Source organism: Sabethes cyaneus, chromosome 3, assembly GCF_943734655.1.
Source record: "Sabethes cyaneus chromosome 3, idSabCyanKW18_F2, whole genome shotgun sequence".
Taxonomy (NCBI): Eukaryota; Metazoa; Arthropoda; class Insecta; order Diptera; family Culicidae; genus Sabethes; species Sabethes cyaneus.
Genome location: NC_071355.1, coordinates 59,075,040 through 59,100,064, shown reverse-complemented (window position 1 = coordinate 59,100,064; position 25,025 = coordinate 59,075,040). Strand labels below are relative to the sequence as shown.

At 41.0% G+C, this 25,025-nt stretch overlaps 3 protein-coding genes across 3 annotated transcripts; 2 read left to right on the top strand and 1 right to left on the bottom strand.

Moving 5' to 3' along the window:
* Positions 1-5,692: 5,692 nt before the first annotated feature.
* Positions 5,693-6,466, top strand: LOC128744271 (glutathione S-transferase D7-like). The gene is made up of 3 exons (XM_053841127.1): positions 5,693-5,779; positions 5,841-6,263; positions 6,323-6,466. The coding sequence occupies exons 1-3, from the start codon at positions 5,693-5,695 to the stop codon at positions 6,464-6,466; spliced, it is 654 nt and encodes a 217-aa protein (XP_053697102.1).
* Positions 6,467-7,097: 631 nt separating this feature from the next.
* On the bottom strand, positions 7,098-17,839 carry LOC128739625 (uncharacterized). The gene is made up of 9 exons (XM_053835121.1): positions 17,750-17,839; positions 10,665-13,326; positions 10,193-10,599; positions 10,057-10,131; positions 9,627-9,992; positions 8,755-9,574; positions 8,151-8,696; positions 7,956-8,093; positions 7,098-7,897 (listed from the first exon to the last, which is right to left on the bottom strand). Exons 1-9 carry the CDS (start codon positions 17,837-17,839, stop codon positions 7,098-7,100), a joined length of 5,904 nt encoding a protein of 1,967 aa, XP_053691096.1.
* A 624-nt stretch (positions 17,840-18,463) lies between these two features.
* LOC128739624 (putative odorant receptor 83c) lies at positions 18,464-19,586 on the top strand. The gene is made up of 2 exons (XM_053835120.1): positions 18,464-19,417; positions 19,476-19,586. Exons 1-2 carry the CDS (start codon positions 18,464-18,466, stop codon positions 19,584-19,586), a joined length of 1,065 nt encoding a protein of 354 aa, XP_053691095.1.
* Positions 19,587-25,025: the final 5,439 nt, after the last annotated feature.

Sequence of the window (25,025 nt, the reverse complement as noted above, 5' to 3'; positions counted from 1 at the left end):
GCTAAAATCAAATATATGACCTTCTTGTATTGTATGTAAAGCTAAACCTGTTCTTGCTTCAGATTTTTTAGAGTCATTTTTATGTTCTGCTATTCGTGTTTCCAATTTTCTGCCTGTTTGCCCTATATAATTTTTGTTATCTCCTGCTCCACATGGTATAGAATATATAACGTTTTTACCTTTGTTATACTATAACAAAGGTTTAAAAATTGGTCGAAAAACACGAAATTGATCCGAGGCCCGGAGGGCCAAGTCACATATACCAATCGATAGGGTTCGACGATTTGAGCAATGTCTGTGTGTGTGTGTGTGTGTGTATGTATGTAATGATTTTTTCTATCGCCTGTTTCTCAGAGATGGCTGAACCGAATCGTTCGCTATTACTTTTGTTTGAAAGGTATTATTGTCTAGTAGATCACTATTGAGTTGTTTCGTGATACGACGTTTCGTTTAAAAGTTATAAGCAAAAATGTGAAAAATACGTAACACGGGTTTCTCCGGAACTACATGACCGATTTCAACGATCTTAGTATCAAATGAAAGCCCTTATTAAAGCTAAATTGTTCAGGATTTTTTTATTGAAAACAAACAAGTAGTTTAGAAGTTAGCCTTAAAAAACCTGTTTTGACAAGGTAATAATTATCGCCTGTTTCTTAGAGATGGCCAAGCCGATTTATGCGCTATTAGTCTCATTTGAAAGATAATATATCCTAATAGATCACTATTGAATGATTTTTTGATTGGACGTTTAATTTGAAAGTTATGAGCAACCGTATACACCATACCAAAATTAACAATAATTTAGAATGATTTTAAGAAGAAAATTTACCTAATTTCAATTATTTTAATATCAAACGAGAGGTTTTCACACTACGAATATATATGCAAAATTTCATAAGAATTGGTTTTACTGGTCAAAAGATATTAACCCTCGAACACTCGCGCCAACTTTTGTAACACAGTTACTCGCAAAATAGTCCCAAACCAAAGAAAACGTGTGCAAGGGAGTTTTGACTGGGAAAACTTGGTTTTAAGTTTATTAAACCATTGTAAGAGTTTCTTGAAATTGAAAGCTCTATCGTCTGGTAGAATTTAAATTTTGATTAATCCCCCTAAAAGTGAAATAAAAAATTTATTTTTCTTCAGTGTCAATATAACACATTGATGTTTTCTGCAAAGTTATAGAACATATTATTACAAGAAATTTTGTTGAAGACTGTAACCTTCTATCTCTGCAGCGAAGATAGAAAAATCTTATTTATTGTATATGAATTTGTAAAATCAGTTTTTCTATTTTTGCTCTTTTTGTAATTGTTGTATAACTTTTATATGTACTACAAAATTGTACAAATAGTAAAAATACACAACTTTGCTGAAAATAGTATACCTGTATGTTTGCTTGTTTAGGAACTGTAGAACTTTGATTATAAAGAATGCCCCAATTTTGACTCCGAATTACTCGACTACCAGCAGACGGATACATTTTAAACATTTTACATTTGCTGATAGTTTTGCTGCATACATTTTCCCAACAGTTTAAATTATTAATGCATTGAATAATTATGACATTTTCTGCACAATAAGTTTGTTGAAGAATATACGTTAGTTAAACAACGTTTTGTAACTTTATAACAATATGGCGTTGGAAAACCTACACGTGTTGTATCAAATACAACAGCGTGAGTAACCGAAGGTTAATAAAAATTGATGAAAATTATACAAGAAAACTCTACTGATGTGATTCAAATAGAATGGCATTACAGGAAACTATGCATAGCTCAAAAACCTATAAACTAGACCTTTACTAGGCAATGTATATGTTAAAGAATAAGATTTCCTCTTACAACATACTTTCATTTGCACCTACACAGATTAATAACTTACTTATCCTTACTCAGCAATTTCATGAAAAAAGCATCTTTCAAAATTTAAAAGTGTTCCTATTTTGTTCAAATTTTGTAAACTTATTCAATTTTTAAAAATTTTATGTAAACCAACGCACTACGCAACGATAACCAATAGATGAATTATGTTCCGAAGACGATTTCGATTTCTATCTCAAATAGCAAGTAAGACCGTATAACAAAGGTTCCTTTCACCACTAAGTGGATTAAATCGGGTTTTTTGTCTCATCATTGGAATTGTATCTTTTAATTGGCTGAAAATTTGGTTTCTTATTTTGTCCCTAGGTTTCATAGCTGTTATTAAATCACTTTTACGGAGAACTTTTGCCAATTTTTCACTCAAGCCAGGAACATACGGAGTCGATACATATTTTACTTCAATTTGGTTTTGAACATTACTTTCTAACGTGTTGTAATGCTTATGCACGCGCTGCTTCAACATTTCCTGAGTGAACCATGCTGGATAATTATTACCTTCTAGCAGTTTTGTTGCTGTTTGTATTGCTGCTGGACGATCATCTGCATTCGTCAGTTTTATCGCACGATCATACAGCGCGGCTGTCAAAACCAAATTGAAGTAAAATATGTATCGACTCCGTATGTTCCTGGCTTGAGTGAAAAATTGGCAAAAGTTCTCCGTAAAAGTGATTTAATAACAGCTATGAAACCTAGGGACAAAATAAGAAACCAAATTTTCAGCCAATTAAAAGATACAATTCCAATGATGAGACAAAAAAACGTTATATATTCTATACCATGTGGAGCAGGAGATAACAAAAATTATATAGGGCAAACAGGCAGAAAATTGGAAACACGAATAGCAGAACATAAAAATGACTCTAAAAAATCTGAAGCAAGAACAGGTTTAGCTTTACATACAATACAAGAAGGTCATATATTTGATTTTAGCAAAACGCGGATTTTAGAAAAAATAAACAACAAAGACACGAGATTAGCGGCCGAAATGATTCACATAAAAGTTAGAGGAAACGAGAGAACAGTCAATTTACAACGAGAAAGCGGAAATTGTAATGACACATACAACGGACTAATGCTCAAATTACGACAATTGGACGACAAGAAGAAAAAACGATAGCTTAGCTTAGTTAGATAGATGACGAGGTAGAGAATATACGTGTTGATGTAAGTGGGTAACATCCGAAGAAAATTGTTCAATGTCTACTATATAAATTATCAAATAAATGTTATATGTTTTAGGCGTAGTCAATGACCGAAGAATAGTAGGTCGAAACGTCCGCTGAAAACACAGTATTGGTCTAATTTTCACCGAAAATATCAAGAAACTCAGATTAGAAAGTATTGTGCTGAAACGCTTTATTTTTAATAGGTCCCGCTTGTCCCGGGTACTCTGAAGTGCCGACCTTATTTCGACCCGTTTATTTAATGCCGTTTGTCAAATCAAACAACTTGTTTTCGGGTGTAACGTGTTAATAGACTCATAATGTTTTCCTATACTGTCAGAACGCCTGTGGTCAAAATATCATTTATATAAAGGTGCGTCAAACTTACAACGCAAATTGAAAATAACGCTCAAATTTAAAGTTCAATTTTGGTGTTGAGAATGCCAATTATAAATAATCTATAACTTTAATGCATTCGTTTGAGTTGTATCTTTCATTTCTAGAAAGGTTCGGCTGAAGAGAGTTATGAGCTCTGTTCCTACTTACCCGGTATTTCCACTTGCCCCGGGGTACCTAATAAGGTAAATTAGTTACAACCACAAATGAAGGTGTCTTGTTGACTCACTAGGCCGAATGAATAAAAGAGTTATAGCAAATGCTGCCATACGATTTAAACGAGAAAAGCAAAGTAAACTGTTTTATTCATACTACGGCCTACTATCTCCCAAAAGGTGGACGAGCATTGAATACTGACACGTAACACATTTTTAATAACACATTTTTCAATTGATTTTTTCTGAGATTTCTTTGGAGATCTCCTGATGAAAATATTTTTTCATAGACAAAATATAGTAGTTGCACTTAATAATTGTCTGGTTTGACCAAAGTTTCCCGAAATTGAAAAAAATGAATAGCACGATTTTTTTCATATATTTTATAACTTATTAAATATCCGTCCAAGCGATGAACAGTCTTCAGAGAAAATGTGTATTGTAACATACATGTAGAACACTTGAAACCAATAAAAAATCGTGTGCAAAGTTATTAAGCATAATTGATTTTTAAGTACTCGTTTTTAACACATCATTATATTTCACAAGCGCTCAGCAAACATTTTCGTACGTATATCAAAGTAACAAATATGATATATGTACCGATATGTATCTAGAAAAATCGCATTCGATGCACGAAACCAGCATATGCGTACTGTTTTGGAGGCGATATACGTATTTCAAATTATATGAAAACATTTCACATTCATAAGTATTTGTATACGATGAAATCCGACTCAACATGATTAGTTTCATAATGCTATACAATTCTGTGACGACAATCGTATGTGAATCAGCTACTATCATTTTGTACGAATAAATTCAAACTAGGGTGTGCTTTATTAAGCTTTAGATACGATTTCGAGTTTGTTTAGCAATATTTAAGATTTCCACACATTATTATACGATTTGTGGTTTGCTGGGCGGTAAGAGATAGATAATTACTACATTCAACAAAGTTGCATATTTTAGATGTTCTGCAACATGGAAGGAAAGTGTTTTTTTAATACATATTTAAAAAAACAAAAGTTGGTCTCACCCTAATAAGTGAATTCACGGTCACCCATTAGGGTGCAAAAAGATGCGCTATCAAGGGGAAGTCGCTGAGAGCACTGTGCTAGGTACCGTTTAGGGTACGATATTTTACACAGTTCATCTCGTTGATTACAATTGTGGTACATTCGTTGCACACTGTTGCACCTTTTCGACATCCTAGTTTTAAAATGTTGGAATCTGGCAGCACTGCAATTCACCTGTCAAAACAGTTTAAGCGCAGACCTGAACAAGTGAGCACATGTTCGACAAGATTGGCACCTTGCCGGTACACACTGGACATAACAGGCACGAATACGGGGAATAAAGTTTTCTAAGCGAGTTACCCTTGTGCGCTATACTTTATTAATAAACTTCTCTGAAGACGCCACCCATGAAAAATAACGCAATTGCTGATGTCCGCACTTTCTCATTTCCATACCACTGTGCAGCTGGCCTGTCCGGTATTTAATTTGAATCACGCTAACGGCACCTCAAGCATCTACTAAAGACCAGTTCCCTAGTGCGTTGATCAAAGATGCTTGGATTCTAAAAATGTGCTACTACAATACACAATCCATCCCCAAGACTGCAATGATGTTCAAGGATGATCAGTCAGTGGTCAATTATTTGCGTTTTAAGTGCCTATATGCTGTAAAATTTTGAGCTATGAAAAATAATCAAAACACGAAACATAAATGTGCTTTCCAATTGCACCTAAGCAAAAGTGTGTTCTTTTACCGTATGTACAATCATGATTACGGAATAAACGTTAAACGTTTCCCGAAGCAATAAACAAGCGTGAAACGTTGATATCTCCAAGATATCGTTAAGTACCTTACGAGCACGATTCAGCTGATACAAATTATTACAACATGATTCAGATGAGCATGAAAGACTGTTGTCTTCAATCAAAAACTGTGTATATTCTGCATCTAAAAATGAATGGTTCCTCGTGATCCATCGTTACTCGTTCGTTATCAACTTCGATAATTGTTATCAGCTTCGCTTTATATCGACCCCAACGAAACGAAGTCAGTTAGCTTTCAGCCGTCACCGCAAGATGCCGATCACATTGTATACTGCCACGATGAGCCCTCCCGCTCGGGCTGTCCAACTATTAATCACCGAGCTTGGATTAAAAGTTGAGGTATAGTTTGTCAATATAAATAGTAGCACAAATTTTGTAGTGAATTCTATTTTGAAAATAGTCAAAAATCATAGATACTCGCGCGGGTGAAACTCGAACGGAAGAGTTCCTCCGTATGAATCCACAGCACACGATACCGACGTTAGACGACAATGGATTCTACCTGTGGGAGTCACGTGCAATTTTGGCATACCTGGTGGAAGCCTACCATCTTGGGCATGATCTCTATCCGAACATACCGAAGGAAAAGGCGCTTATCAACCGCGTTTTGCATCATGACATGGCAGCTTTCTATCCGAAGATAATCAATACTTTGTATGGAATCTTTCGTGGTGAAACCAAAGTGGTAACAGAGGAAATGAAGAGCACTGTCAAAAGTGCTCTGGCTAACCTCGAATTGTTTCTGGTTCGAAACGATTGGTTCGCTGGCGAGAAGATTACCATAGCTGATCTGTCACTGCTGCCGACGGTTGGAACACTGTTGGTAAGATGTGTTCGTTAACATTTTTTATAAATATCTGCGATTATGTTATTTGTTTACAGCACAGCGGATTCGATTTGACTCCTTTTCCCCGTTTACTCGCGTGGTATGACAACTGTAAAGAACTTAAAGGTTACTCCGAAGAACTAACAGTGGCTCAGCAAGCTGGACAATATATACGCTCACTGCTTGAGGAAGGATTGTGAGATTCTATTATTCAATTAAGATGCAAACCTCAAGTGTTCATGAAACGTTGGAAGCGATTGTGTAATAAATGAATCGATATTACGCTTATCATCAGCTGATAACGGTTTATCAATGTGGTTTTTGGTGGAAAAAGAACAACAGCGGATCAACGGGATGATAAGCAATTTTAGAATTCAAACATTTCTAGCTTTTGACCGTGATGACACGTAATCAATAACCAAAATAATCAGATTAACACGTTAAGATAAATATCAACTAGGGTTAACACGTCATGATCGGTAACGAAACAACGCAGCCATCAGGGACAGGTAACACAAAACACACAACCGCCAGCTCAAGTCGACTCAGACGAAATTAAATTTATTTACAACAAGCAAAACAACAGCACTCGCTAGGTCTCACTTTCTTTACGACAACAATATGTACAGTTTTCGGAACGCAGCCGGATCAGTTCGTATCCGCTGTAGCGTAATAGTTAATAGTTAGTTTTCTTTTCGCCACGAGAAAATCTTCTGCAACCGTGCCACAGAAAAAAAACGCAAATCTTTGTACACACTTCAAACAACTGCTAATTACTATCGGAGTATTTTCAGATATTATGATCGCAATCGCGGACGCTGGTAAGCGCGATCAGTTCAGCGGCGCGAACTGGAACCCTTTGACGCTGAGTGTAATCGAGATGATTTCCTTGGTACTTTCCGATAGGTCGCGCTTTCTACGTTCAAGTACTGCATTTTGGTCTTCCTCGATAGAAATTTCCTCTACCGGTACCGGTTCCGCTTGTTCAGCTAGAGCGTTGATTTCACTCAGAGTATCCTCGCTCAAATGTCGAACCAGCCGTAGTCCAGCTGGTAGCGGTGGTAAATAGGTAGCTGGTGGGTTGGTGCTACTAGGTCTGTACGGTTGCGGGCAGTTCGGATCGAGTGAACCTGGATAACAGGATGACGGTGTGGTTGTGTAGAATGCTCTTGGACAGGATGGATCCGGAGAACCTGGATAGCAAGCTTTACGAGTAGTCGTCGTTGGGCGAGGAGTGGTTGGACAACGTGGATCAGTCGATCCTGGATAACATTTTAGTGCAGGAGTCGTTGGAGGAGCTGGGCATCGTGGATCGGTAGATCCTGGATAGCAGCGAGGTGCAGGAGTAGTTGTAGGTGCCGGACGAGGTGTTGTAATTACTGGACGAGGAGTCGTTGGACACCGTGGATCTGTTGATCCTGGATAACAACGCAGTGCTGGTGTGGTTGAAACCGGTCGTGGACAACGCGGATCATTGGAACCTGGGTAGCAGTTCGGAGCGGCCGTTGTCGTTGGTACTGGTCGAGGTGTAGTTGGACAACGCGGATCGTTGGAACCTGGGTAGCACTTCGGAGCGGCCGGTGTCGTTGGTACTGGTCGAGGTGTAGTTGGGCATCTGGGATCCGTAGAACCTGGAAAAAAAGCATGCAGTAAACTAATTTCGAAAGATAACATCTAACAAATACTAACCTGGGAAACACCGTAAAGCTGGGGTAGTAGATACTGGACGTGGGCATCGCGGATCCTGTGAACCAGGGTAGCAGTTTGGAGCAGCAGGTGTCGTCGGTGCAGGTCTTGGAGTTGTTGGGCATCTCGGATCAGATGAGCCTGAAACAAATTTTACTGTTAACGGAAAAGCACTGTGTTTTTTTCAAATAATTATACCTGGATAGCATTTTGGTGCAGCAGTTGTGCTTGGAATTGGTCGAGGTGTAGTGGTTACAGGCCGAGGACATCTGGGATCAGTGCTGCCTGGATAGCAATTTGGTTTTGCAGTGGTTTGCACAAAACAGCTAGGATCAGTAGAGCCTGGATAGCACTTTGGAACAGCTTTGGTTTGTGGTTCGGGTGGAAGATATGTTGGGGGCTGAGTGGATGGTCGTGGAGTGGTCGGACATCGGGCATCTGTTGATCCAGGATAGCACCGCAGAGCAGGGGTAGTTTGAACTGGCCGTGGTGTGGTTGGGCAGCGAGGATCTGTCGATCCAGGATAGCATTTTGGCGCGGAAGTCGTAGTTGGCGTGGGCCTTGGTGTGGTTGGACAGCGAGCATCTGTTGAACCTGGGAAACACCGAAGGGCCGGAGTGGGCGGAGGTGTTGGTCGCGGAGTAGTTGGACAACGCGGATCGGTTGATCCAGGATAGCATTTTGGAGCTGCGGTTGTAGTTGGAGCCGGCCGAGGCGTGGTTGGACACCGAGGATCGGGGGAACCTGTAATTAAAATATAAGGTTAAACATGTTTATACTCTAAACGGTCTAGATGTATTACCAGGGTAGCAACGCAACGCAGGTGTAGTGGTTGGAACAGGTCTTGGCGATGTAGGACAACGTGGATCCGATGATCCTGGATAGCATTTGGGTGCCGATGTGGTTGTTGGTGCAGGTCGTGGAGTTGTGGGACACCTTGGATCAGTCGATCCTGGATAACATCTTGGTCCCGCCGTTGTTGTTGGTGCAGGTCGTGGAGTTGTGGGACACCTTGGATCAGTCGATCCTGGATAGCATTTGGGTGCCGATGTGGTTGTTGGTGCCGGTCGTGGAGTTGTGGGACACCTTGGATCAGTCGATCCTGGATAACATCTTGGTCCCGCCGTTGTTGTTGGTGCAGGTCGTGGAGTTGTGGGACACCTTGGATCAGTCGATCCTGGATAACATCTTGGTCCCGCCGTTGTTGTTGGTGCAGGTCGTGGAGTTGTGGGACACCTTGGATCAGTCGATCCTGGATAACATCTTGGTCCCGCCGTAGTTGTTGGTGCAGGTCGTGGTGTTGTGGGGCATCTTGGATCAGTCGAACCTGGATAACATCTTGGTCCCGCCGTTGTTGTTGGTGAAGGTCGTGGAGTTGTGGGGCACCTAGGATCAGTTGATCCTGGATAACAATTCGGACCCGCTGTGGTTGTTGGCACTGGCCGAGGAGTGGTAGTTTGTGGGCACCTAGGATCTGTACTTCCCGGATAACAACGCGGCTGAGGAGGAGCCGTTGGACGTGTAGTAGTCTGCGGACAACGAGGGTCAGTAGAACCCGGATAGCATCGGGGTCCTGCAGTGGTCGTTGGTATCGCCGGGCATCGAGGATCGGTTGAACCTAGGAAGACCCGTTAATCTCGATGCTTTAACAAAAAGAATTCTTCATTTTATTACCTGGTACACATCTAGGTGCTGGCGGTGCTGTCGGTTGTGTGGTTGGTGGTAGATATGTTGGAGCACCTGTTGTCTGTGGACATCTAAGATCAGATGAACCTGGATAACAACGGAGAGCTGGTATCGTAGGTGGGGTTGGTCGCGGCGTCGTTGGGCACCTCGAATCAGTTGATCCCGGATAACATCTTGGGGCAGCGGTTGTAGGTGGGGGCGGTCGCGTTGTAGGTGGTTGTGGACAACTGGGATCTCTACTGCCTGGGAAACATCGAGGAGTAGTAGGCTGAGGGCATCGAGGGTCTGTTGAGCCAGGAAAGCATCGTGGAGCAGCTGTCGTTGGCGGCGCGGGACACCGAGGATCCGTCGAACCTATGATGCACAAAAAATCGTGATAGTGATGTTTGTTTTGTATGCCAAAAACATTGTTATATACCTGGGAAGCACCTAGGAGCAGATGTTGTTGGTTGAGTGGGTCTCGGAGTTTGAGGACATCTTGGATCAGTGCTTCCTGGGAAACAACGAGGTGCCGGTGGTGGAGTAGGGCGCGGAGTTGTTTGTGGGCATCTTGCATCTGTTGATCCTGGATAGCATCGTGGAGCAGCTGTCGTTGGTGGCAGCGATGGACAACGCGGGTCGGGAGATCCTGGATAACATTGAGGAGCAGCCGTTGTTGTTGGTGCTGGGCGAGGCGTAGTAGTAGGTGGAAGATAAGTAGGTGGTGCCGTCGTAGCTTGGGGACATCTTGGGTCGGTTGATCCTGGATAACATCGTAATGCAGGTGTAGTCGGCCTAGCCGTTGTAGGACAACGGGGATCTGTTGATCCTGGGAAGCACCGAGGAGCAGCAGTAGTAGACGGAACTGGACGTTGTGTGGTGGTTTGTGGACATCGACGGTCTGTGCTACCCGGGAAGCATCTAGGTGGTGCAGGAGTTGTTGGAGCAGGCGATGTTTGTGGACAACGAGGATCTGTCGAACCTATTATTAATAGAAAGTAATAATTGTGACACTCTTTTTCTGAAAGCACACAAATTTTAATGTACCTGGGTAACACCTGGGGGCAGACGTTGTCGGTTGTGTGGGCCTGGAGGTAGTGCTCTGAGGGCATCTTGGATCAGTACTTCCTGGAAAACAACGAGGTGCCGGCGCCGAAGTAGGACGAGGTGTTGTTTGAGGGCATCTTGGATCAGTTGAGCCTGGATAGCATCGTGGAGCAGCAGTTGTTGGTGGCAGAGATGGGCAACGTGGATCGGGAGATCCTGGGTAACAGTTTGGAGCAGCTGTCGTTGGCGGTAGCGATGGACAACGTGGATCGGGAGATCCTGGATAACATTGAGGAGCAGCCGTTGTTGTTGGCGCTGGGCGAGGAGTAGTGGTAGGTGGAAGATAAGTTGGTGGTGCTGTCGTAGCTTGGGGACATCTTGGGTCGGGTGATCCTGGATAGCATCGTAATGCAGGCGTAGTAGGTCTAGGCGTGGTAGGACAACGAGGATCTGTTGATCCTGGGAAGCACCGAGGAGCAGCAGTAGTAGACGGAACTGGACGTTGTGTGGTGGTTTGTGGGCATCGGGGATCTGTGCTACCCGGGAAGCATTTAGGCGGTGCAGGAGTTGTTGGGGCAGGACATCGTGGATCGGGAGATCCAGGATAACATCGAGGTGCGGCCGATGTGGATGGCACGGGAGCTCTAGTTGGTGGTCTAGAAGATCCGGGACAACGTGGATCGGTAGAACCCGGAGAGCAACGAAGAACTGGAGTTCGACATCTCGGATCATTTGACCCTGGGAAACACGGAGGCGTAGTTGTAATTTCAACAACTGTTCTTTGAGTTGTAGAAGTTGGTTGAGGACACCGAGGATCGCTTGATCCAGGATAACAGCTTGGTGATGTTGTTCTTTGATTCTCAACCGGTGGAAGATATTTAGGTGCTTCCGTGGTTGGCCGTGGGGGCCTGGTTCCTCTGCCGGTGGGACGAGTTCCGCGTCCCGTTGGTCTACTTGTTGGTCGGGATGTAGTAGGACATCTGGGATCGGTTGAACCGGGGAAGCAACGTAGTGGAGCTGCCGTTGTCTCTGGTACTTGTGGGCAGCGTGGATCGCTTGAACCCGGGAAACAACGAGGTGGTGCTGGAGTAGTTTCCGGCGCTGCAGTAGGGCATCGAGGATCTGTTGAGCCTGGGAAGCAGCGTAGCGGAGCTGGCGTTGTTACTGGTACTTGTGGGCAGCGTGGATCGCTTGAGCCAGGGAAACAACGAGGTGGTGCTGGAGTAGTTTCCGCTGCTACAGTAGGGCATCGAGGATCTCTTGAGCCTGGGAAGCAGCGTAGAGGAGCAGGAGTGGTGACTGGAGCAGGCGTTGGCCGTTGTCGACACCGAGGATCTCGAGATCTTCGGGAGCAATCCGGCTCGTCGGGTACCACAATAATATTGCACCGATCATCAGTGGACCCAGGAGTACAAACAAACTCAGTGGTAGTTGAAACGGTTGGGCGACTCCTTCGACGTGCAGCAGTTGTTGTGGAAGGCCGATACTGTGCAGTTGTTGTAGAAGGCCGATACGGGGCAACAGTTGTAGCTGGACGTGTTGGACGTGTGCGTTGTTGCGGAGCTCGTGTCGTGTAGGTTTGTTCTGTTTCGAAAGCGGTAGGCTGAATGGTGGAAACCGGTCGTCGGCCACGTGTGGGGAATGATGTGGGAACAGTCTGTGGTGGCCGAGTTCCTCTGCGAGGTGCAACCGTAGTGAGCGGTGCTGGTCTACGCGTAGTAGTAGTAGTTGTATCAATAGCTTTAGCCAACTCTTCAATGTTACATACTGGTGGCCCACAACCTCCCCGGCATATTTCAATGTCGCACTTTAAGAAGACCTGCATTTTATCTGGGAACTTAAATGCTTTTATGTTGTTGTGCAAAATCAAAGTCGCTCCTGTGTTTCCGGTTTGTGTTGTTTTCTCCCACAGCCCAAACAACTTTTTTTTTCGGGAGCATCCATTCTTATCCGAAAGCTGCAGTCTTCTTGTACCACTTGCATCATAATCCGGGCTATCATAAGCATAGCAATCCTTGACGGTGACATCGTAGCTTCCTTTGGGATCCCTTAAATACACTAACACGCTAAGAGCTTCACCTATTTTGATAATGCTCGGTATAGGTGACACATTCGGATAAGAACCACGCTGAATATCCATCCAACACTCAACACCACCCGTTGCAGTTGGAACATTAACCACCTCCAGCATGTCAACCACAAACGGTTTGAAGAAAATGGTATTCTGCTGCTGCTCGATCTGACTGCAGGAGATACGACGCGCCGTATCCCATGCTTCCTGAACATCTTCATCGGTTTGTATCACTAGGACATTGTCTACCGACGAGCAAACGGAGCAGGACGGTTTGCTGCCGCAGCCGCTAAATGGCACAGTGAACGAAAATGACCGTCCACCCTTGCCTGCCGAAACATATCGACAACTCGGATCGTTATAGTATCCCTGGCTATAGATGACCCCCTGGAAGTCTTGTTCGAATTCGATCGTCACGAACATTCCATTCTTCTGGTCACACGTTACATCGATGGTTTCGATGTGAGTGTGATCATAACGGGGTGCGATGCTGTTCGCCTGCCGCGGGTACTTCCGACCCGTTGACGTTACCAGTGCGTTGTCATTGGTGCTAGACAGCTGGTTGGATTGCTGGGTCAGTACGGCCGCTGTCTGCAAAAAAAAGACGGAACAGAAATACATGCAATTAGCTTCAGTTACAGAAGTAAGGTCTCTATTATTGAAATCAAATTGTGAATTAAGTCTAGTATTGCATTGTAATGGCTACATAAATTCATTAAAAATGAGAAAACAATATTGGTAAAGTCGAATACTTTGTGAAGCAACTGACATTCTATCATCTTTCGGTTGATACCCGAATGTTTTACTCACTAAATTACTGCCACCCGTTATAGTAGGTAGCCTAATACCTAGTTTTTTTTATTCTCCTATTTCTATCATCCCCAGATAGAAACAAAGAGCTGTCATACAACGCACCACACTTTTCTATGCAACGATGTTACCTTTATATATCACTTTTGATAGTGCAAAAGTGATATATAAAATTCACGGTGACGAACACTAACGATGTTACCTTTGGTTTGCAAATTTCATGAACCAAATAACGCAAAAGTTTCGCATATTCACAGATAGATTACTGATGGATCTAGAGGTGGTGCTGCTCTTCATAAAAAGAAGCAAAAAAGCAAAAATGAGACAAAAGGAGAATAAACGTAAAAGCGCACAAAGGAAACAAGTCGAAAACGGAACAAACGTGTAAGAATTACTAGCAAACGAGCATGAATAAAAAAAGAAAAACGAAAAAAAAACTTGACAGAATGGATGGAAAAAACCGGACATAAAAAGAGAAAAAAATGAAAAAGAAGAAAACGAGGAAAAACGATAAAGAGAGGAAGAGAAAAGAAGGAAAATACGAGAAAACAAAGAAGAACCTTCAAGAAAATGAAGAAAATTAGGAACAAAATTAAAATGCACTGGACAGAAATATTAAAAAATGGTACAAAAAAGTAGAAAAATCGGCATAGAAAAAGAAGCAAATAAAATGAGGAAATGCGGAAGCAGAAGAGTGGAGAAACGGAACGGAATAAGAGGAATACTGAGACAGAATAAAAACAAAATGGGGAGAAAACGATCAAAATCAAAGACAAAGAGGACAAACAGAAAACAAAAACAGAACGTGATAGAAAAGGATGTGACGTGAACGTGACTGAACAAATGTACGAAACAATGAAAAGAACGTGAAAAGGAAATAGAAAAGATGAAAACTGGGACCGAAAAACAAGACAAAAAGGCGAAAAGGGATACAGAATGACAAAGAACGTAACAAAAAAGAGTAAAAACGGGCTTGAAAACGGGGAAAAATGAAAAACAACGGAAGAAGAACAGAGAAAATTTGGACTTCGAGTAAAAAACCGGGTAGGAAAAGAAGAGAAAAGGAACATACAACAAGGAAACAGCAGACAGAAAAAGAAAAATAGAAAAGAAAAAAGAGGGAACCCCAAACAAGAATGGGAAAACTAAACAGAACAGAACAAAGACCAAAATGGAAAATATAACATGAGAGGTAACAAGAAAAAGGTTGCACGAAAGAGAAAAAGTTTTTTATCACGGAAGATAAAAAAACTGGAGAGAAAAGCGAAAAAAGGGAACCCGAAGCAGAATAAAAAAGCAGAAAATGGGGCACCGAGAAGTGGAAAACGGCGCAGCCGCGGAGGCGAACAGGAAACAAAATAACTTAGAAAAATGCGAATAGTGAAAACGAAAAACAAAAGAGAAGAGAAGAGAAACCCCTGAAAACGAGAATGAAAATAGCAAAAAATCAGAGGGGTTGTGTACAAGACACGACCGCATATATAGGTGACGTAGGACTACGTAAGTCTCTTTGTAGTGATAGACATGCTATTCATGCTTGTAATCATTCTATTCTTCATGTATACATGCTATATGCAACATATATACATGCTACATGCGTTGTATGTAACATTTATCAAAGTAGTAACATTGCATACGTTCAATTCTCAAAAGATTGTGCATTTGAAAACAATTTAACAAAATCAAGAACACAAACTATTGCTTTCCTGCTACCTTACTGAAATTAAAGATTGATTTTATTATCCATGGTTTCCCACGTTGAAGGGATTTTACCAATTCAATCCTATTTTATCAACAGCACATCTTTTCACTAATTCACTTCTAATGAAACGGCAAGCATGCGTATTCATACAGAGTCGTATTATAACCGAATACTACAGCTGTAGCACATTTTTCCAACACAGATATCAAATTCGCCGAGGTTTAATAGTCTCGCAGTAAAGAATTTTCGAACTGTTGGGACAACGAACTTGTGTCATTTTTCTGGCACACTTCCCTAACACAGACATCAAATTGGACTAGGTTTAATCGCATTCGTAAGAAATCTGTTGCACGAGGGGGCTTTGTCACTCTCTCTGGCGTACTTCCCAAGCAAGGACATCAAAATGGTCTAGGTTCAACCGCATTGTTAAGAAATCTTGTTAAAATGAGGAAACTTTGTCACTTGTTTTGGCTTGCTTCCCAAGCACGGATATCAAATTGGTATAGGTTTAGATCATCGTAAAAAATATTCCAACCAATCACGAAGCGAGAATTCTGGTAAAACATAGGTTCATTATTTTCAATTTTTCAATAGTTCAACATCAAGAATCCATACTTTTCTTCATTTGGGTCAATTCTTAGAAGATTTTCCGATCGATTGGTGTAAGAATATTGAAAATCGATCGGAAAACCGCTGAGCTATTAGCGCTCAAAACCTTTCATTTTTCGTGACGCTAGCATTTTTCGATTTTTTGGAATGACACCCTATCTCAAAACTTGCCGTAAGACGTAGTCCTACGTCAAAAAAACGACCCAAGATACAATTTTAGTTTTATTGCACTCTTATTATGGTATCTGTGACTAATTTTGGGTTTGGTAAAAACCTTCATTATAGCTTGGGAAGTTAAAACGTGAGAGAAAAGTAAAGTGAAAAAAAGATAAACGGAAACAGGAAACACGGAACAGAAAAAAGCAAGTGAAAAAGAGGACAAAAACGGAAGGCAAAAACCAAAGCAAAAACCAAAATTATATAGAAAAGGAGAAAAATGGGACAAACATAGAAAAAGAGGACTGAAAAGAGAAGCACAGAACAGAAAAAGGATATGAGATCGTGTGAAAGATTAAAACGCAAAATGTTCGTTTTGAAGTAAAATTTCAAGTTCAATTGCATGGCTAATTTTGAGCATCATTTAATTCCAATTTTAGGGTCCTTTTTAAATCTAATTGAAACTCTTATTTGAAATATAATTTCGAGTTTCTTGAATTTCAAGTCTAATTTTAATCCAGTTTAAAGTTCAATTTCAATCCTAACTTCAAATCCAATTGTAGATCAAATTTCAACTTAAATTTCCAATCGAATTCCAAGTCTAATTAAATACCATTTCAAATAAAATTTCAAGTCCAAGTGGAAAATTAGACAAGCGAGTTCTGGGGAAGACTAGGTTCATAGTTTGTTACCCTGTACCAAGCAACAAGCAGTTGGAAAACTTAATATTGTTTCTAGATTAACAGGTGAATGCGAACTGATTTCCCTGTGCGGAGTAATTATAGGCTTTACGTTTTCCAAGATAATAGACGTTTTTAGGACACAATGGGATCTCAAACATATGTTTCCTGTCTGCAGTGTTATTCCACAAAAACTATAAAGCTTGTACAGTAAAATCGTTTGGAACAATGCAAACCAGTCCTTACAATAAATTATTCACATTGAAGCTGCCTTGGCTACGTATGTACAACGTTGAACAATCGACCTTTAATATGCACTGAGTGTTATATAAAATATCGTTTTATCATACTCTGACAAAAAAACACCTATTCCGAGAGCAAAAAAAACCTTTGAGGTATTCGGTCAAAATTTAGTAGCAAAATTACATTAAATAACCGATTAACTGCTATCTTAAATTAATGGTTCGTAATATAATGAAGCGATGTCCTGTCGCGAACAGTTACTCCTCATTTTTGCTTCACTTAACCCACTGCACTGCTAAAGACATTTCATTAATACCGACAAAATTAACGATTGATTGCAGTACTTCAGTAATAAAAACCTGCTAATCGAACGGCTTATGCGAACTTGATTGCCAAGTGTCGAAGCGTCTCGATCGAATAATTAATGCCTGCCAATTGATATCCGTTCCCTCGACTTTCAGTCTGCACTGAACCCGTGATCAACACCAAAGCAGAGTGAAGATCATAAGACACCGACCTTCGACAAACGGGGGTCGGTCGTTCTCTCAGCAGCAGAACGTCCCATAGCATAGGTGGGCCGACGTGAGTGCGCACTTGCTCGTCCTGCGGCGGATAGCTGCAGCGGTGCCAATTAATGCATGCGGCAAGATTGCGCAATACACTCTAGTGTCTTCTCTCTCGCTATCTCTATCATAGAGGAAATGTGTTCGAGACGAAACTACCCCGTCCCATCCCGTCGTCAATGAGCACAGTCAGTCAGTAGTAAATGCTTAGGGTGAATCGTGTTGAAAGCTCGTCCGAAATATCAACTTACTCGACCTGGCGAGCTGCCGATAGGTTGCACTGGCTGCGGTCTTACCAATAGCGTCTCCGGCCATCGAGCATAAGCGTCGCAAAAGGTCATTCAGTGTACAGGCAGACACTCATCGCAAATCAGATCGGATACTAGTGGCAACACTCGGTGTGCATCTTTAAACCTTGTAAAGCAATCATGTTCGACATTAAAGGATTCTGCAAATCATTTTAAAATGGTTAATCCATTGGCTTTCTTCCAGTAATATTGATTAAATTACAAACGCGAAGAAATAAAAATTTATTGCTCGTCGTATAATCTTGATATAGTGATTCACAAACTTGCACTTCACTGCAAAAGACTTCACTATCAGGTACCTTAAAAAATCTTAAACTATCGATTAGTTCTTTCAAGGACGATCAAAGGCTTCGTTGGCTAGTTTTTATAGCTGCAAACCACAGGTGGAATAATGGTATAGTGTGGGCGCACTTGAGGTAGACAGACGACGATACATTAAAACATTCATAAACATACTTTTTATACAAACAAATGTTTATAAAAAATGGTATGATATGAGCAAATAACAGGTGCAACACCTTCCAAGGAATAAATTATTTATTCTAGAGTTAAAAATGTGCAGCACAATCAAATCCAATAAGAAACGAATTATTAGAATGCATTCATACAGTCTTTGTTACACTCGCTAGGGGAAGCCACCTCTCAAGTCTCCACATCATGGGCAAACCGACCAACAACGTGGCTAAGCAAAAATTTCATCAGATATTCCGAAATCTCCGCCTGGTCAGTGACGCAATCGGACTGGATGTGCTAGTGCCGAACTACCGGATCTCAGGACGAACCGTATTTTTGTGCCTGATCGTGACCAATGCCACTTTCACCACCCTGTACGGATGCTGGCGGCAGCGATCGGATTTTGTGAAACTGCTGGAGTCGGTCCCGTTCATGATGATGGTAGTGCAGGCCATTCATAAGGTGATACTACGCATCAGCCGGCCGGAACCCTACCGAGCACTGTACGAGCTTTCCTGCAGCATCTTCGAGATGCTCAACGAAAATGAAGCCAATGGAATTGTGATGCAAGGATCGTTGCGGCTGGGATGCATTTTACAGCGTATGCTGCAAATATTATACGCAGGTGTAATTTTTATTTTAGTTGTTGTCGCAATCGGGCTGTACTTGATTTTTGACGTAAAGTTTCTTGCCATGCCAATGTACTTTCCCGGATTGGATGAAAACACGGATCTCGGCTTCTTGATTCTTATTACAATGCATATAGTTATGCTCATGGTAGCAATATGTGGATATCTTACAATAGATTGCCACTTTTTGGCAATGGTTATTCCATTTGCTGGCTATGTAGATGGATTTCAAAATGAAATTATTCAGCTAAATTTACTGTTGAAGCAACATAAATCGAATGAAGTAACTATTAGCAATAAATTGAAACGGATTTGTCGCCTACATCAGATGCTAATCGAATACGGTAGCATGCTTGAGGATCATTACACCATTTGTCATCTTGTCAAGATTGGTTCGATCGTTATCGGATTAATTTGTGCCGCTTTCATTACACTCGCGTATAGCTTTATGCGGACCAAGTTTGTACCCGCATTGCTAGCTGCTCAGCTTACTCAGTACTGTGCGATGGGAACAATAATTACTACAAAGGTAATTTAAATCAATGAAAGTTCTAAAAATGCACATGTCAGTCTGTTAATCATTTCAGAACGATCAACTTATCAAAGACCTGTATAACATGGATTGGTATCTTCTGACAAATAGTGAAGCAAAGCTACTTGTTCTAATGTTGCAAAGAGCACAAAACGCTCCGCAATAGACGATCGGAAAGTTGAAATCTCTGAATGTCGAAACCTATGTGGACATCGTGAAGACGATCTACAGCTATGTTATGGTTTTAACTACCTTTGTAGAGTAAAGTTATCGTACGCAGATTTATTTCTAAACTGCATTACTAATTTACAATGATTCTTAAATATCACAAGTTTTAGGCACTTATAAAATGTTAGACGGTATATTTTAGCGCATACACTAAGGCAAAAAGTAACAACCTTGTTTCAGCACGTTTGAACAGTTCAATCTTACAAGAAAAATGCAATATAGGGTAAGGAACGAGTTAAGCAGTGTTACCTATTTTAATCAGTTGAACATAAATGATCCGAAAATGCACTTTTTTATTCATATTTTCAAAATCTTTTGATAGGATCATCTTCACAAATCACTTAACCATACATTTGGTTCACACAAACACAATTTACTGGGTTTCCGACAAGAAATATGATGAATTAAAAATTGTTGTCCAAAAACGTACATTTTTCAGCTGCTCTTCAGCAATCGCCACCTCGCTACTAACGAATTCATCAAATTTTCAGCACTGATTACAACCACTCTGAAAGTCAAGCACTCAATTGTCACATACCATATTATTCAGTCTCTTTTTTTCTATTATCTGAGGCTTTGTCACTAGCTGAAAGTTTTAGTATTTTCTAACAAAACTGAAAACAAATTCTGAATTGATGGAACCTGTTCACCAGTAGCAGCAGCTGCAGCACAACTGATAAACTATCGTGTTGCCAAGATACTGTTTCGGTTCTGGAAATAAGAATTTTAAGTTTGAAATTAACTGAAACCTCCTATGGTGAAAACGTGGTTCAATACTTTTAAGAGAAATGTATGTTCATAATTAATTTTTCTTTATTAAAAACAACACAAAAGACAGCTTTTTCAATAATTTTCGAAGATTTTCTCAGTGATTTAATGAAGCAACGATGTGTTTCAATGTTATTTGCTTTGACAACACTGTTCTAAAGTTAGATCGTGTGCACTTCTATGTTTGCCTCTTTTGTTCTCCCACCATCCTTATGAACAGCGAGTGAGACGTCAAACTCGCAGTTTCCCATAAGAACACCAGAGAATAAAAGAGACGACGAATACCGTTTGCCGAACGGTGTGGTGAGTGTATGCCCCGATAAACAATTTAGACAGATGGCATTTTACGCATATGCCGATACGCTATGCCGATTACGCATCAGATGCCGATTAGTAAGTCGCGGATAGAAACGCGAACTTACTGAATAGGGGGAAAAGTTCGAGGGATTTTTTAACGGGACGTAAAAAAATTCAGATTTCAGGATTGCTGAAAACAGCAGCCTGCGGGTGAAAATGGGTTCGGTGTGTTCAAAATTAGTTCCACCGCTCCAACTTTTAAAGCGAAAAATCAAAAGTTTAGCTCAACAATAGTGTCTTCCAATGGTAACAGCTTGAAGAACTAAAGATAGCAAGAAGATTGGTATGCTGATATCCGCCACTTAGTCAACCCATCGCTTGTAATAAGGTAAAACAATCAGTGACCCGCTTAGACTGCTTAAAACTAGTTCTTTACCCTATAGCGCCACTTTTCGTGGATTTCTCTCCGCCGAAAATAATCACCCTTTTTTCAAAATATGGTATTTCAGAAATAATAAAGTTCAGTTTTGAAATACCGTTTTTACTTTTCACATACTTTTAATTGATAATACTAATTTCATCCAGAAATGTGGGCGTACAATGCGCCCACGCATCACATCTTTAATATTGATTTCAAAGCAGCATACTATACAGTCGATCGAGACCAGCTATGACAGATAATGGACGTAGATAACACGGTTTCCGGACAAACTGACTCGAGTTCGAAAACAGACACTGAGGAAGCCTGCAAGTCGTAGGCGATAAACGTATCTGTCAAGAATAAACGTACATAGTAGAATTAAATTGGATAAGTTTTCTTTTTATTCAATTCCTGGTTTCGTATTCTACTAAGACGCTCCAAAAACTTGAATCGAAATCGAAATGAGAGACACGATTTTCACCATAAATAGTCAACTCCTAGGCTTTGAAGATGACTTTGATATCATATCCAGGAGCTTTGCGCAGACGGAGGCTATCTACGCCAGACTTAAAGCGGAGTCTAACTGGATTGGGCTAAAAAAAATGTAATCGTTGATGACGTCAAAATAGAAGACAACAACACTGGTAAGAAGATTTAGTGGCACATTCAAGCGAGAAAACCTATTTTGCCCTTCTCAAAGCGCTATGATCAAGAAGCATACGCCACCGTACGAAGCTGGCAATCCATAAATCCCTTAATAGATCGGTAGTGGACTTGAAGCCGTGACACTGCTCACGGAAGACATTTATTTATTGTTTATACCAACAGACATATTGTTGTCCTAATGATAATTTAGTCTGCCTAGTACGAAAAATATTTGAAAAGTTCCCACGAATAGTTCTACGATTTAGGTGAAAGTCGAACCCAGCTGCCACTTGGCTGAAAACTCGTTGTAGCTCGACGGTGACCCCGTTTGCTGTATAATTTGTCCCTCGCAACGGTACTTGGAGGAACATTCTGCTATGAAGAGGTCGTGGTTGAGCACGTAGACTGATATGGTTGAGAAATTATGGACAATCGGTCCTCGCCATAAGGAGATCAGCTACAAGGATTGCTCGGTACAGATTTCTCCTGGTTGCTAGGGTGTCCAGTGTTATATAGCTGATATGCTGCTTGTAGGTCAGCCGTGAGTCATGAAGGACTCCCTGCTCCTTGATGCAGGACTCTCTTTTAATCAGTTCACCGCCTAGATGATAGTTAAAGAGGACGGCCGTTTTTTCTTGGAGTACGACTCAACTAAACAATTGCCAATCAATTTTCGATACACCATCTAGAAAACTTCTCCAGCTGCTGTTGCAGAAACATGGCGTCTTCTACTTTTTTGACCACGTGATAGATCTTAAGATCATCAGCAGAGGTTGGGAAACTCGCAAAATGAATATATACGCCGAGCATCGGCAAACGGTTTTATCATGAGAAAACATCGACGCGAGTGGTTCAATTCGCCTATAACAATGTGTCACATACATTCACGCTTTATAGCATCACTGAATATACGAATATCGTGTGCAACGCAAAAGTGCGTATTAACACCTTCTGCTGCTTGTAAAGCCACTAACACTACTTTAAACTATTCCCTTTTCGTGGTAATATTATTTTGAATACTTTCCGGCGTCTTCGGGCATCAATGTTCAATATTCAATTTTTGAACGAATTCTGATGTTCACAATGAGGTTCTGTTCGTGATAAAATTCAAAGCTGATGCGTACATTATCGGCGGGGCAACGAATAGTGTATGTTCATGAGGGATGTTCATCGATTCAAATGATAACTTTTTCGCGAATTCACCAACCACTGATCATCAGTAAAGGAAAACCTGGGTCCTCGTAGCGAAAAGTTTACATCGTTGAAGTATAGCACGAAGAGGAGCGGGCCTAGATGACTGCCTTGTGGAATACCGGACGTAGCAATAAACTCGCTAGATGATTCTCCAATTTTACCAGCCATTTGCCGATCAGCCAAATAGGACTTCAGCCAGAGTGCTGCCAAGTCCCATCCTGTCAAGTTTCTCAATCGCAATTTCATTATTAAACTTATCAAAAGCAGCAGAAAGAGCGGTGTAAATTGCATCCGTTTGGAAACGGTTCGACATGGTATCTGTAGCATAAATAGTAAATGAAAGGAGATTCGTCGTGGTTGATCGACATGGCATGAATCTACGTTGAGAGTCGTCGATGAATTGCGTACAATGGTAGAACACTGGTTTCAAAATTACTTTTTCGAATAGCACACAAAGCGGCGATACCCTGATCGATGTCTTTTTTATCGCCTTTCTTATGAATCGGACACATAAACGCCATTTTCCATAGCGTTGGAAAAATACCGGTAGACAGAAACAAATTGTAAAGATGACGAAGAGGAGCAAGTAAACCTGTGATTCATTTCTTGAGAAGAATAGCGGGATCCCGTCCGGTCTGACGGAGGTGTACGGCTTCGATCCCGTTTTGTCTCTGTACTTCATTGCTGAAGGTAGGCCGAATTTTTTCCTTTGCTCGTTGATGTATCTCCAAAACGAGTGGCGCGCTGTTTTTAGTTAACTCTGTATATTACGCAAGTATTTCGCGTAACAGCGTTGACTCGTACGCTTGTATGCATTGTTTATCTGCCTATACGCGCATTGCCGTGTTCGATCGGAAGGTACTGCGCTCGATATTTGGCGGAGGGCAAACTGTAAGCGAAGTGTGCGAAGGTGTATGAATCTTGAGCTACAGGCACTGCTTCGAGAGACTTTCATCGTACATCTAGCGAAAGTCGATAGGCTACGGTGGGCCGGACACCTCATAAGACCACCGGAGAACGAACGGTTCTCTTCAACAACCCCAGCGCACAGTGGGAAAATTTAAAAAATAGTGAGACATAAGGAATAACATCGAAACCTTAAAGCATAGCATAATAGTACCTTTAGAAAAGTTTCTCCATTCAAAAAGCGCTTTCTAGTGGGGGAAAAATATTTGAACATTAGGGTGTCCCTAAGCAGATACAAAAAATATTTTCTCTATTTCAAGTCAGAAAAGATAACGATCTACAGAAGATTTATAGATAAACTAATTTTAAGAAACTTTGTTGAATACTGAAGGTTTCTATCTCTTACATGAAAAAAGTTATAGAGCCAAACTCTTAGGGACACCCTTAAAAACAGTTTTTTCGATGTAGCTCTTGAATTACGCTTCGTATACTTTTCAAATGTACTAAGAAATTGGTAATCTAATTAAATTGCACATTTTTGTCGAAGATAGTAGAGCTCTATCTTGTTTTCTTTAGAAGCCATCACTGGTTTTTATATTTTTTCACGTAATCTTTGAAGGGGTGTATCTCGGGGTAGAGCAGCTATGAGCAGCTAACCTCACTTGTTATTTGTGAATCAATTTATGCTGTATCCCACCATGTACAACTTAGGGTGGAACACTGTGGAACATCTGGAAAAACTTATCACGAAGGCAACCGTTTTTAAAACCTTCACTAAGCCAATAAAATATTAGGACATTGTAGTTTAATAGGATTTTATTTAAATTGATGAATTCTGGCTTTAGTTTTCATAAGGTCGCATAATCAACCCTTTTGCTTGGATTATGCAACCTTTTGAAAACTAAAGCCAGAATTGTGTGTTGTTGTTTAGTGTAGTAGTGAATTGAGTGTTGTTGTTTAGTATAGAAATTTTGCTTCGGTTGGTCAATTCTCCAAACGGTTTCCTGGGTCGACAGAATTTTTCTGGATTTGGGGTATTCATGACTAGGCATGCTTCTGGGAAAACTTTCTCTGATAGCCAAATAATGTTTTGCTTGCGGAAACGGACAACATCTCGTTGGCTTTTCTCCCATCTCTTTTGAAGCT